The sequence below is a fragment of the Fusarium poae genome (genome assembly GCF_019609905.1).
Source record: "Fusarium poae strain DAOMC 252244 chromosome Unknown contig_2, whole genome shotgun sequence".
NCBI lineage: Eukaryota > Fungi > Ascomycota > Sordariomycetes > Hypocreales > Nectriaceae > Fusarium > Fusarium poae.
In genome coordinates this window covers 395,370-410,013 of record NW_025408660.1, presented here as the reverse complement: position 1 = coordinate 410,013, position 14,644 = coordinate 395,370, and the positions used below count along the sequence as shown (strand labels likewise).

The window sequence follows — 14,644 nt, the reverse complement described above, 5'->3', positions numbered from 1 at the left end:
AGGACACCTCCGGAGGTATCCGCATCTGCCGTTGTTTAACCGATTGGTCCCGCCCTGGGCGGCCTCCTGGAGGCAAGTCGGCAATCGTTGTTAATGTATATCTAAACACAGTGTACGCGCCTGAACATAGCTCATTGGTAGCTTCTCAAAGTAGACCTTGGCGCAGAAATCCCACCAAAAATCATGCCCCAAAAAGGCCCCCTCAGCAATATTTTTAAAACCTCTAAAGCCGTTTCTCTCCTTGACATTTGTCGGTTCGAGGCGTAAATGGCCATCGTGGCACGTAAAGACGCGGTTGCGGGAAACGTTGTGGATGAGATATTTGCCGTCGTGGTGAGGAACGGATTTGCGAGTGAGACCAAAAGAACCATTTGAAGTGGCACCAATATCTGATGAAGTAGCCGTGTATACAGTGTTGAACACTTCCACCTTCTCTTTGTAAAATCCAGAATGGAGACACTTGGGTACACAATTCTACCTCATAAGCAGATGTGTTGTCTGGATTTGGCTGTCTTTTGGGTGCGTAAGCAATTTCTGGCTGTCCGGGCGTAAATCCGAGGAAGTGGGGATACATTGACAGTACGAGTTGAAAGTACTTTCAACAGGCGCAGGGCCAAAAAGTACTTTGAGAAGCTGCCAATGGGCTATGTTCAGGCGCGTACACTGATTGTTGTAGGAGAGGAAGCCGTATGTGTTCAATACTGTAAGGTAACCCTAACCCTAAGTAAGTGAGGGATTTTTGTCACGCTCGCTTATCGATGGTGCCCGCAATTACGTCGTAATTCTCTGACTACGTGACGACTTATCCCCCGCAAAAAGCGACCCATGAAATAGTGCCTGATAAGCAGTGTGGGAAATAGGCGGTCCATAATGGGCTCCTGGACTGGACCGCCTATTCAGTCCAGTCCAGTCCAAGGCCATTGAACCGACTGGACCGCCCATTTAAGGCCCATATTGTCAGGTGAGTAAATAGTGCAATCTGATTGACTGAGCTTGGTGGGAAATATGATAATTAGACCAGTCTACGTACAGTACATAAGTTAAATACCTTCGATATCGGTGCTTTAATGCAGCCGTTGCAGCGTAAAATGTTGGCCTGACTGCGCAGGCAGCTACTGAAGCCTGGCTAGGTACCATCAATTATTCTACACCCCAACGACTTCTGCCTATCGCTATGACTCAATATTCTATGTTGCCTAGAAGGCTTTGATGGTATTTAAAGTGACTAAATGCCCTTCTGTTGCCATTTATGTCATTGCTGTGGAGTAACTTAATCTCAACCCAAACTTGGTCATGGCATCATTAATTAGCGACGACCAATCATCTGCTATTTCCACAGATGCGAATAACACTACGGAACTTTCTAGCCTCTTTCGTATGTCAGGAGCAAATCCCCAAAGCCCTGACGGTACGCATGAGGACACTACCGATGATGTCGACGATGCCTACAAAGGTATTAATTGGAGTAAGCTCGAAGGCTATACCATGGCACCGCATTCCAAGCGACAGCACATCTCCTGGACATGGGAACATGGATATCGCATTCAAAACATGAATAGCCAAGTTATCTTCTGGCTTTGCAAGATTTGCATACAGAGAAAGGCTAACAGGAACACGATGTACAATATTGCTGGCGGCTCGCACTCGCAGATACGTCACCTCCGAGATAAACACAATTTGGATGCGAACGGCCCTATTCAAAAGAAGCGGCGGCTTACTTTCAACGGCAACACCTCGACAGCAGGGCCGATCGAGCAAGCTCTTGTCAATCAGCGAATATCCGACTTCAGTCCTGAGCGATTCAAGACGGCCTTACTACGCTGGATGGCCTACGCAAATATCTCCTTCCGCCAAGTAGAACTTCCGCAATTCCATGAGCTTCTACAGGAGGCATATGCCGAGATTGGCACCGTTGGGTGCTTACCAACAGCTCATACGCTTGTGAGCTGGATTAAACGAGACTTTCACCATTACAAGGCTGTTGTTGTAGAGCAGCTGCAGGAGGTAGAAGGCCACGTCCACTTTACATTCGATCTCTGGACTGCTGGCAATCTTCTTAGCCTCAATGGAGTGTTCGCACACTTCCTCGATCCCATTGGCAAGAAGAAGAAGATCCTCCTGTCTATACCGTCAATCAACGGGAGCCACACGGGCGAGGCTATTGCAGACGGCGTTGGGGAGATCATCAAGGAGTTTGGCCTCGAGAAGCGCGTGGGCTACTTCGTCCTGGATAACGCCGGAAATAACAACACAGGCGTAGACGCACTTGGACGAATGTTTGGCTTCAATCCCAGCAAACGTCGGCTACGCTGTACAGCCCACATTGTTAATCTCGTGGCCACGCAGATCATGTATGGCAAAGATCTAAGGGCCTTCGAGACCGAGGGTGATGCTCCTCGCGCCCTCCAGGACGACCTCAAGCTTTGGCGGCGCAAGGGTGCCCTAGGTAAGCTCCGCAACATCATTATGTGGATTACTGATAGACACGCTGGCGGCGGCCGCGCCAGAGAGTTTAAAGCGCTACAAATCGAGTCCCAAAATTGTCTTCTGGACGATGAGCCCCGCCGACCCCCTGCCGAGCTTAAACGGCCGAACGATACTCGGTGGAACTCACATTACTATGCCTTCGAGACGGCCGTCCTCAATCGAGCCCCAATCGACGCCTATTCCGAGAAGGAGGAGCGCGCTCACAATACACGTCTTGACCGGGTTACACAGAAAAATAGACGGCTAGAGGCAGATAAGCATATCAAGTTTCCAGCCAAACCCTTGATTGTGGAAGATAAGATGTCAACTGAGGACTGGGTCACGGTCACAAGGTATATGGAGATATTAAAACCGTTGATGCTGGTCACAAAGAAACTCGAAGGATATCCACGGCAGGGCCGCAACGGCCTTATGTGGGAGGTGTTGCCTTGCTATGAGTTTCTCTTGAACCATCTGGAGCGCCTAATGGAGCAATACAGGCACGATCCGGACGAGGACCTTAAGCTGAACATCCAGCTCGGATGGCAGAAGCTGAACGAGTATTACACGAAGATCGACGACACTGAAGTCTATGTGGCCGCTGTGGCCCTCCACCCTCAACTCCGGCTGACTAAAATTAAGCAACTATGGGCCGACCGAGTAGATGATGGCTGGATCTGTAGGGCAGAACAACAACTCCATGACCTCTGGCGGCAGTACAGGGATCTGCCACTTCCAGAGCAGCCTCATCCGGAAGCGGAGGATGATATCCTGGACGAGATTCTCAATACAACTCAGCTTCCTTCTGAAGAGGATTTATTTGGGCCGATGGCACAGCTTGGTAAGAAGCCAGCCCAACCACCGCCGCCGCCGCTAGACGAGATGGATGAGTTCCAAGGCACGGTTGACACCTCCTTCGCGAACCAGAGGGATCCGGTTTCATTCTGGGTGTATAACAGGCCCCGCTGGCCTCGGCTTGCGCGGATGGCACTTGACATTTACGGCATCCCACCAACGGAGGCAGATAACGAGCGGTTGTATAGTAGGATGGGGGACATGGTGACAAAGAAGAGGAACCGATTATCAGCAGCTACGATTGGAGCTATGCAGTGTCTCCGACAGTGGGATGAGGACGAGATAATTATTTGGAGATCACGATAGATGCGCTTAATGCCAAGGACCAGTTAAGTTTAACTAGTAGCCACGATAGCTCTATGATTAATACTGCCATCGACATCACTCGCTTACGCCCTATGAAGTCTTCCGAGCCTCCTTTTCTGTACATAGTTTTCTCGACCAGTGCACTTCTTGATGCTCAATGCGATGTGGACTGAGTATCAATGCAACAATACCGAAACTTCATCACCGTATCAAGTTTTGGTCCGACTCTTGGTGCCAGTCCAATTATGGCAGGCGGTCCAGTCCAGTACTTCCAGATACACAGGCGGTCCAGTCCAGACACCCTGGACTGGACTGGACCGCCTATTTCTCACACTGCATCCAAGGCTCAAGAATTCCATGCAACCCAAACGCACGTAAGCCAACACGCCGGCTTTCCAAATCCTCTGTGCCTCATATACCAGGGTCATCTCCAAACAGCTGGCAAGACAATCCAAAGACTTCTGAACGAGCAGTTTCACTGTCCATCTCAACATCTCCTTCCGCCTCTCCTTCCACCTGGGCCCGCAACTCGGACGGAGCTTGCGACAGAAGCTGGGGCTGGACCTGGGCTTGGGCTTGGGTTGGAACCTCCAACTCCACCAGCCCAATCTTGAGGACATACTTCTCGTACCAAGGCCAGTAGACATCGATGATCCACTGCCGCAGTCGATTCAACGCTCCCATGACTTTCAATACACCCAAGCTTGACATAGTCGATCCCAAGGGGCCTTCGGTCCAAATTGTCTATACAGCAAGTTAGATCACAAACACTCAATACCAACAATACAGTATACAACTTGCAGTCACTTCGCCTTCTCTTGTTGTAGCAACAAACGTCCACGATTGACCATTCACTACAATTCCTGGCAGGAACGGTAGATGCTTGATGCCTCCGCCTGCGTGGCTCGCCAAATAAGTCCACTGCGCCGCTTGCCACGAACACACCTGCGCATGAGCTCTTTCTGAATCCCCACTGTATCGTTTCGTTTCGATGCTCAGACAAATGGGTGATTGTCGCATGGGATGAAATGCTGTATGGTTGACAGACTTTTCACTCGTCGAGTCATATAGCTTGCGTATGGATGCATGTGTCTTGACGGGCGGCTGAATGTGAACAACGTAGTCTACTTTGGCAGATGAATGCTCAAACATATGCTGCGTCGCTGTCACAGGGGCTGTCATCCTAGGGATTGTCAGTCGTGACGTTGGAGAAACCTTTGGAGAGGGGATCGCACAGTGGGGAGCATTTCAGCATTGCATCGCCAGGCCAGAGCCTTTGGTTGAATACTGCGGCGAGGATCGGCGTATGGACGAGGTTGTTGCAGGCCAGCTCGTCGAAAGAGTTGCAACATCGTGCTGTTTCGGCGGCAATGTGGTCAATAGAATCCAACAACGACAAGAAGAGCCTCTCTGACTCCGGGGAGGGATGTTCAAGGCTATCGTTCAGAGGCAGATACGAAAAGTCTCCCAGAACTTTGAAGTGCGGGTCTTTGAGAGCTCTCGCCTTGATTGCAGCCTGACGCTCGTCAATATAGTCCATGAGTACAAGAAAAGAGCAAACAAACCTTCCAATGCCTGGGAAGAAAGTTCTGGTTGTTGCTAATCTGATAGAGATCCAGATACATGTCGGCCAACTCCTCAGGCATACCAGCCGCATCCAATTTCATTACTTCCGAAAGTAGAGCATGGCTGCCAATACCATAGATAGGAAATAGCTTTACGGCCGCTGAGCGACTAGAGTCAGCACTAGTTTCACTCTCGGTGTGCGATCTGCTTCCGCTCTTCTTGTATTTCTTCGATGGCGACTTGTTAGATTGCTGCTTTCTTGAGTTCGATGCAGTAAGTGGGGGATTGCTCTTGCTTGCTCTTGGCGTGGGATCATCATCGTCGTCGTTGTTGTCAGTGATGCCCTTGCGCTTCACGGTTGGTGTTTGGGGAGCCATCAAGTCTAACCTGCTGAATGAGTTTTCAGGCGAAGGGAGCTGATCATGAAGCTTCTGTTTCTTAGCGGGCTGCTGTGCGTCCGAGGTATCGCTGTCTGATGAGTCGTCCTCTTGCTGTCGCTTGGCATCTGGACGGTCGTCTTTTGCATGGGCCTCTAAGGAGTTTTCGCTTGATTGATAAACCACCTCAAGCCACCTCTCAATCTCAGTCTTGAGGTCCGATTCCATCCGCTGGAGTTGTGTTTGATGTGTAGATTGAAAATGATGTATGTGATGATGATGTTTTGAGTGAGTCAGGTTGCTCAGTGAACTGGATAAAAGCGGAGCCTAACGTATGTCACTGTCACGTTGTAAAGATGCACTAAGCGGGGCTGATAAGCCGATAAGCAGTAATACGGGGCGCTAATCCCAAATAATACTTAGTCGAGCCACGAATCGGCAATGAACCTTCAACATGAACAATGACGTGTCTTGTTTAGGTTCAGCCAACGCTTTTGTCAAATGCATTAAAATATTCATGAGCCTGTCGTCTTCATCTGTCAGATATAAAAAACCACTCATGCATTGCTCTAAGTGGGGATTCTCATTTTGGTGGCGTGTGGACTCATCAACCGTGTATTGTGTTTTTATCGCTTGTTAGTTCATATTGCACACGACTGAAACCAGGTCCTCGAAGAACCGCTACCATGGGCGGCAGCAAAACGTCCGCGTCGTGAAGAGACAAAAAGTCCAGCAGATCACCGTAGGTATCATTCACAGGCGATTTGGGTCAAATCGTGCACCAAAATGGGGTTGCGGGGTTCTGAAATTTGGTCCAAATCGTCTTGGTCGAAGTCGGCTAGCTGATTGGCCCAAAATAACCCTAGGAACTATTAAGAGGCGATTCATCATAAATGGGCCACCAAAATGGAGATTTTCGCTTAAACTTTTAGGCTGGATCGTCTGAGGCTCGATCGAGTAGCTAATTGGTTAAAAATAACCCCAACCCCACACTTGGGGTTAGCGTAACGCATATGAATGGGGATTTCAATCAACAGAGGAAAACAACAAGAATATTTCTCTCTTTACTTTCTATTATCGAGATCAAGGAGGTGACATTAAGCAGCAATGGAGGACATCATACAGATCAATCAGGACTATCAGATACTGATCTGCCGGCTATGTCAAGCAGCCGTTCGACCCAGGCTTGTCAATAAATAAATCCAAATCAAATTGACCCTAGTTGGATTTGATTTGGATTCGGACGACTCGATTTTGTGACGGGTGAAGGTTCCCAAGGGATAAACTAGTCCGTACTGGTTTATGTTGGCAGAGTCGTAGGGCGTTGTCACTGAGCAGTTGCGAAGTGTCACGTCTCCTAATAGTGAATAGAGCGGGTAAGGCGTATTCAGGTAAGGAAGTTTTATTGATAGCTGGTAGGCCATCGTACTATCTAGTGCTAAGCGAATGTATATATACATGAGGTTATGCAGGTCGAACGAGGTCGGTTCGACTCTGTTCGTCATGCAAGTCGAATGGGGTCCGTTCGACTTGTATAGGGTAGGTCTATTCTAAGTGGTGGAAAACGTGGGGTATGTTATCTCACGTGGGTGGAGATTAGTTGGGTCGTAACACCGCTCTATTCACTATTAAGAGACGTGACACTTCGCAACGCTCAGTGACAACGCCCTACGACTCTGCCAACATAAACCAGTACGGACTAGTTTATCCCTTGGGAACCTTCACCCGTCACAAAATCGAGTCGTCCGAATCCAAATCAAATCCAACTAGGGTCAATTTGATTTGGATTTATTTATTGACAAGCCTGGGTCGAACGGCTGCTTGACATAGCCGGCAGATCAGTATCTGATAGTCCTGATTGATCTGTATGATGTCCTCCATTGCTGCTTAATGTCACCTCCTTGATCTCGATAATAGAAAGTAAAGAGAGAAATATTCTTGTTGTTTTCCTCTGTTGATTGAAATCCCCATTCATATGCGTTACGCTAACCCCAAGTGTGGGGTTGGGGTTATTTTTAACCAATTAGCTACTCGATCGAGCCTCAGACGATCCAGCCTAAAAGTTTAAGCGAAAATCTCCATTTTGGTGGCCCATTTATGATGAATCGCCTGTGAATAGTACCTAGGGTATCATTATACCCAAGTCTCACGGTGGCAGTGGCGTTATTTCCAGCGTTACTGTTGAATTTAGCGTTGAAACAGAGGCAGAGGACTTTCTAGATTAGGGTACTTTCTTGTTCTTTCCTCTAGTCTGCAAGAATTATATGTGGTTTATCTGGATATCAACCTTGCTAAAGTGGCTATGTGGCTGTATGGATATCTACCTGGATATATCGATATCCAGATAATTTCTCCCACTTATCTGGATATCGATATGAGGGCCAGAATTTCGGTGGATACCGATATACGCAGGTCTGCCAGTGTGAAAGAGTCATTCGTGGGCGATACCCAACGCATCGTGATGGTGTTTCCACCCTTTCCAACTCGTTCGGCATGTTTGTAGATCTCCCGGATGGTGCCTTGTCCTGACTGTTGCCGAGGTTTCATAATCGCTTGTAGCGCCGATCGGTTTCTTGTTGCAATGATCACCTCTCGGTGTCGGAGCCCATCGGGCATGCACCTCAGGACCATTGCTATCGCTTCCAGCTCGGCCATGTATGCGTTTTGCTCGTCTCTCGGGCCAAGAGTGACGGAGTACTTTGCTATAACATCACCATTCACTCCTCCGTCACGGCAGTGATGGATAGCCACGCGTGTTGTTTCATACTGTTTCATATGAAACTGAAACAGTTCATGGACCCGGTTTCGTATGAAACAGTAACTCCCCCAGTTTCATATGTTTCAGTCGGTTTCATATGTTTCATATACAGCCGATGAGTCCCAAATATCGTAGTACCTTACCAAGAAAATTTCGCAAACAAATGCCTTCAACGCAGTTAGAAACGTGCCAATAGTAAATATGTGTCGCATAACACCACTAGGTTCGTGCGCCTGGATATAAAACGCGGCCCGTACTTTAGAGTCGTGTCTCTGGTTTCACATCCGGCTTGTCGCATCAAGGACTCCAATCCTAACGACATGAGCTTAAATATCTATGCCTGAACACGGCTGTTCAATTTCATCTGTTCTTTAGATAATTCTTATCAGTTGACTGGTGCCATCACTGACCCCTGTGGAATTAATTGTCCGACAACATGTCATCAGCCTCGCCCGCTCCCTTGTCATCGGAGCCTTCTGATGAGCTCTTGGGGCCTGCTTCGCCTGGTTCTCCCGTTCCCGCGAAGCGCATATTAGATCGCTGGAGGCAGAAGGTGTACAGCACAGCGAGTGGGGTGAAGGATGAATTCGACTGCTTTATTTATATAAGTAATTTGAAGTCCTCTAATGGCCTGGTTCTGACGATACTTCGCAGGGCTCACAGGTTGGGATTGGACAACAAACGGCCTTACAGTGGTGGCTTTAACCGACGCAGCGAGAGAATTTCCCCCTCTACCGTATGGCTATTGACATATTCTGCATCCCCTCCATGTCTACGGAAGCAGAGCGAATCTTCTCAGGCGCAAAACGACAGGTTAGATGGGATAGAAGTAGGATGTCTGCCAAAATGGTAGAGGCATGTGAGTGCATTAAAAGTTGGATAAGTGTTCCAAAGGGAAAGAGCAGGCCGCTCCTTGCAGGGGTGTTTAGAGAAGCGGAGGATATCGACGCGGCTGTAAGGATACTCGATACTCCAAGAAGATATAGAGATGAGTAAGGGGGCAGAAAGTGATGGCGAGCCTAGGGAATTGGTAGTGTAGGTAGGCAGACAATGCCAAACATCTTTGGGGTACTTGGAGATAATAAGGTGTATATAGATGCCGAGCTTGTCAAAGAATTGGACTGCAACTGGATATTGTTTCGTATGAAACTGAAACCAGTTCATATGAAACTGAAACTATACTGACGTCCGGTGTTATGAAACTGAAACTCCCCCCAGTTTCAGTTTCATAGCGTGGCTATCCAACACTGCCATATTCAACAAGATGTTTTGTTCCAGAGCTGGACAGCGAATAACACTCGGAGGTCATGGCTCGTCAGAAGTGACAACGACGTCAACAGCAGGTCTATACCCAGCAGTATTCTTCTACAGGCCAGTCCTGATCCCATCAAGCTTCTTGCTCAGAAGCTGTTCACCGAGGAGTATGATCGGTTAGAAAACCAGCAGAGTGGAGGTCGGAGGTCGCGTGTTCAAGAGACGCCAGCTTCTTCCGCTTTACAGACCAACTGGCTCCGGCGTACAGGCTGGGAAACGACATTTAGAAAAGCGCATTGTGATGTTCTAGTTCGCCTTGCGGCGCTACCTCATTGCACGGACAACCGACCCTTGTCTCTTGGTGTCGTTGAAAGAGAAGCCATCATGAGTCCGGCGCGTGATGAGCGAAGGTTATTATGTATGATGGCCGCGCTTGATCGTCTCCTGGATCAATGCGGTGAGACCGTCCGGACGACAGATGTATGTTTGAGAAGGTGGCTTCGCGGCAGGTATCCAGACCGTCCTTACAAGATGCCCTTCGAATTGGTTGCAAAGGAGTCTTCCGAGAAGGTTTACCGGAAGGAACTGAAGCGCTTTGTCTGTTTCTGGCTCCGGTTATTTCGATTATTGCCGGTGACTTTTCAGAAGGTTACAGGTCATAGGCTGAAAAAGCATCAGTTTAGAGTCCTACGGGAGCTTTGGGTGGATGAAATATGGAAGTCTGCGGAACATGGCGATGTAGACTCTGCTGCTAACAAGGATGGAGGACACCATGGGGACTAAGGGGAGTATGAGGATGAGGATGATGACGAGATCCAAGATGATGACGAAAGTGAAGATGATGAAAGATACAGCGAGATTGAAAATGAAAGTCAGGAAAGGGTGGTTGTGGACACGGGTGATCCATCTGATGACGAGACAACTTCCACTTGGTCTTCGAACAGTCAAGAGGATCGCCCACCAGACCCTGCGCTTGATATTTTACTGCGCTTTTGTTACTCTGCTGTCACTGAGGATTACGACGGCGGTGTCGCGAGCTCGACGATGCTGGTGTATTTCAGTGCCGTGCGTGGGCTGGAGACCCCAGAAGGAGATGAGTACTTGAAGCCTCACCGTTTCACGCCGACTTTGGCGAAGCTTATATACTGTTCTCGATTGATATTTCTCGAGGCCGTACTGCCGCGTTTCTCGCACATCTATGGAGGATTTGGGCAACCGACGCGTCACGGGCTGCTGCGAAGGCTCAATGCGGCCCGCCGGGAATATATGTGTGATGGCACTCTATCGCCCATGGGCGAATTCTTAAGTCTCTTATCATATGGTAACGCTCTTCGCCGGTCTCAAGGGTCGTCCTTCCGATTCTACTGGAGCGATGATGGCGAGGTCTTGTCCTGGGATGGCAACCAACGACTGTCGATGGTAGACTTCCGCGGCCTGGCTCGTGAAGTGCTGCGTTCAGTCACGGCATCCTGCTCCCGTTTGATGTATGACTGGGAGCCCCCTTACATCGATTTATCGCTGATTCGGGATAATCTGTCAACGACAACACCAGGCTACTCTTTCGTGTCTGATCCTACCAATAAGCTGACAGGCGCCTACCCCGAGTTGCTGCTTAGAGCATGCATATCCCCAATCGATGGCTTGCTCCGTGTACAGGGCAAAGACCACGGGACTTGGAATACCAAAGCTGTTCGAGCGTACTTGGAGGCCCACGATGATCATCTGAAGGGACTTATGGTACTTTGTAACCTCGACGGCGGTCAGTTTGCACGAATCTCAGAGCTATTGACGCTAGAGTGTTTCAACACTGCTTCAAGAGAGCGAGGTATTGGCTTATGGGGCGCAAAGATGTGCTCCATCTCTAGGCACCACAAGGCTCGATTGGCAACCAACAACGAGTTTTATGTCGTACGCTTCTTCTCCAATCCTGTTTCCCGACTCATCTTCCAGTATCTTGTCTATATAAGGCCAGTCGCGATATCAATCTTGCGTAAATGCTTTCATATCGAGCATACCGACGCGCTTCTCTTCGCGCCGCTCTCTCTATTAGGCCTAAAATCAACACGCTGGACCGTCTCAACATTCACAAAGGAGCTTCGACGGCATTGTAGTGCTGCCACAGGTATCCCACCCGGTATTGGGGTCCAAATGTACCGCCAAATCTCAATCGCTATCACAGAACGTCATGTTCATGACGCCGCTATACGCTTCAATCGATTCGATGATACCACCGGAGCGGCTGGGCCCGAAGTGGCTTACGCTTGGCAGAGCGGGCACAGGCCCATGCAGCGGCATACAACCTACGGTCTCGATGGTGCGTATCCAGATCATCTTCAACCTGCGCTACTCCGAGCCTATGATCGAGTTTTGGCAAGCTGGCATGCCTTCTTATGGAGATATGATCAAAGCGGCGAGCCTGGGTCTATCCCTATTGAGGCTGAGCATGCTGAGTTGAACTATGGAAGCCCTCGCCATGATCTCACAACATGTCGAAAGCGGCCTTTTATATCAGATCTAGAAGAAACCCCCTCGAATAGCAAGAGACCGCGATCGGGACTTGGTTTGTTGTTGTCAGATGAAGTAGGAGTACAGCCCGACAGCGAAGAACCACTGGCTCTTAGAGCCGAGGAAGAGGTCAACTCGTTTACTTGCAACTTTATGTCGAGCCCATTACCTGGAGAACAAAATGAGCAGGCTGAGCCCACGCGCGACGACACATCGCCCAAAATCGGGCCGTTTGTCCACTTCGCGGAGTTAAATCTAGTTATATGCCTTGATTGCAAGACAGCTGTCCTGGCCAGACAAGTGAAGACACATCTCGTCGATCCCCTGCACCGTCAGCACTTTACGTTGAAGGAGCGCCGAAATATCAGTAACCAGATTCTGGAGATACCAAGCATCATTAAGGATGTGGACGATCTACAAAACTGGAAGTTTCCATCTCCGGATACAGAGCCAATACCATATCTCGAACCACCATTGCATGGTGGGCTGGGCTGCAACTCCTGTCCGCATATTGGGCGGGATCTTCGACGGATACGAGAACACTACCGGAAAGATCACATCGATGTTCTAGAGGCAAATAATCTAGTGGACTTGAGCATGCTAGGCCAACAGTCGCATCTGTGGAGAAACAATGTTACCTACCAGCGCATGTTCAGAAGAGGTCCGAAAAGTTCATGGTTTGAGGTTGGCCGGATCAGTTGTTAGGACTTGAGAGCTCTGAATATTTATTCCGGCAGTCAAAATCGTATTCTTACAAGACATCTGCATGAGTTGGACTGTTGGCAAAATAGTTAGACCAGAGTTAAAATATAGCAGTACGACGATATTGAGTCTATCTATAATCGACGGCAAGATAGCATTTAAGAACTGCAAAAGTACTAAAAGCTAGAAGTAATTAACAAGAAAAACTGGATAGCTTAGATTTAGTTGATGACGAACCCGGGGTGAGGAAGAAGGGATTCAACTGGCTACAGTGTAACTTGTCTTAGTCCTTCGAAGTTTTCGTTCTGGATATCTTATACTTCTAGACCAGTTGCAAGGTAAAATCATAGCTTTACCTCTTCCTTGAACGCTTATCTACCCTAGCCTATGCTCGTCTATCTCCGAACTCACGACCTCGGGTAGGCCTAAGCAATAATATTGTTCGGTGTCATAAGCCCTCAATAATCTTCATGGGAACAACAACTAGCTCCTTCTGATATATATATATCCTAACATAGCCCCCCTCAGATTGATATTGGCTACCTTGTGGCTTAGTGGTGAAGGGAATGTGTTGGAACCTTATAAATGGCTTACAAGCCTCAACACTAATTCTTCATACTTACGGCTATGTTGATCAACCTTGGCATAGATACTTTGGGACTCTTTATTCGGAATCAAGCCTCACATGCGACAAATCTGGAACTATGCTTGGCAAACCCAAGTCACTCTCTAAGCTTCCTAGCGGACATCGTGTAATTACATCAAGGTGATCTCAAAGCCTCGATACAGGAGCTTTCACTATAGGCTATTTTTCAACCTGATCTATAATAAGGCTGTATCATTTGTGTGCTACGGAGTACGATTTAAAAAAAGACACATCCACCATGGATGGTGTTACTAAATTATTAAACCCTTAAAGTTGGAGTAGTATAAGTGCAAAATGGCAGATGCTAGTGGGGTATTTTTGATATTAGATAGTTGGAGCTTCTGATATAAGAATTTTACTTATTGGTAAGCACAAAAGATGACGAGAGAAACCACCCTCATCTGGACTGCCGAGTTCGATGGCGCAATAGGATGTCTGGGAGCGTCATGGTACCATGAGAAGTGATAAAGCCAATACAGCAGCACCCCGCAGGCGGCGTCAAAATGTTACCTTTACTTGAGTAATGCGAAACCAGCATATGGGCAAAGTATTTCTATCGTGCTATTTTCAGATGTTTGATGTTCGGGAACGTATAACTTAGAGATGCCTGTCTGTTGTAACCCTACCCTATAGCCCAAACAACAGCATCCCGGCTCGATCTTGAGTGATTTGTCGGAAAGCAGCCAGTTGGGAGAAAAGTTGAATGCGAAAATCTGCTATCAGCCACCCACCACGGATGAAGCCTGAATCTCAATAAAAAAGATCTGTTCGTCTTGCTATCTCGAGCTGTTCAACCTCCCCTAATTTTCAGGACTAGTAGAGACGTCGCGGCAATTGTTCTTCTTTGATCGGTGGGAGATCCCCTCGTCCTTTTGATACAGCTCTACATTCCATAATTCCGACGGCGGAGACGGCCCAGTAAATTGACAAGAGTAAACTCACCGATGGTCTACACAATTGGTGCGGGTAATAAGTCAGACTAGCGATCTGCATAATGAGGCCTTCTGTCTGCAGGTGTCTACTGGTTTGGAATACGAAAACATCGATCAGCATCAAGTCTAAACGGCACATCAGCCTCACCAAACGAACAGAAGTGTGCCTGTTTGCGAGAAAACAATGTGTCAGAGGAGACAACAGGTGGGGCAAGAAGCAACATCTGACATATCAGTAAGAGAAGCCCCGGCAATGCATCGTAAACTGTGACGAATC

General features: G+C 48.3%; 2 protein-coding genes across 2 annotated transcripts; one reads left to right on the top strand and one right to left on the bottom strand.

The window, feature by feature from the left end:
* Positions 1-4,038: 4,038 nt before the first annotated feature.
* FPOAC1_013409 (uncharacterized protein) lies at positions 4,039-5,798 on the bottom strand (the record flags this gene model as incomplete). Its single annotated transcript, XM_044857750.1, has 4 exons — positions 4,039-4,371; positions 4,573-4,810; positions 4,863-5,143; positions 5,193-5,798. The coding sequence occupies 4 exons, from the start codon at positions 5,796-5,798 to the stop codon at positions 4,039-4,041; spliced, it is 1,458 nt and encodes a 485-aa protein (XP_044701132.1).
* Positions 5,799-8,764: 2,966 nt separating this feature from the next.
* On the top strand, positions 8,765-12,792 carry FPOAC1_013408 (uncharacterized protein; the record flags this gene model as incomplete). Its single annotated transcript, XM_044857749.1, has 3 exons — positions 8,765-8,881; positions 9,547-10,320; positions 10,372-12,792. The coding sequence occupies 3 exons, from the start codon at positions 8,765-8,767 to the stop codon at positions 12,790-12,792; spliced, it is 3,312 nt and encodes a 1,103-aa protein (XP_044701131.1).
* Between the last annotated feature and the right edge of the window lie 1,852 nt (positions 12,793-14,644).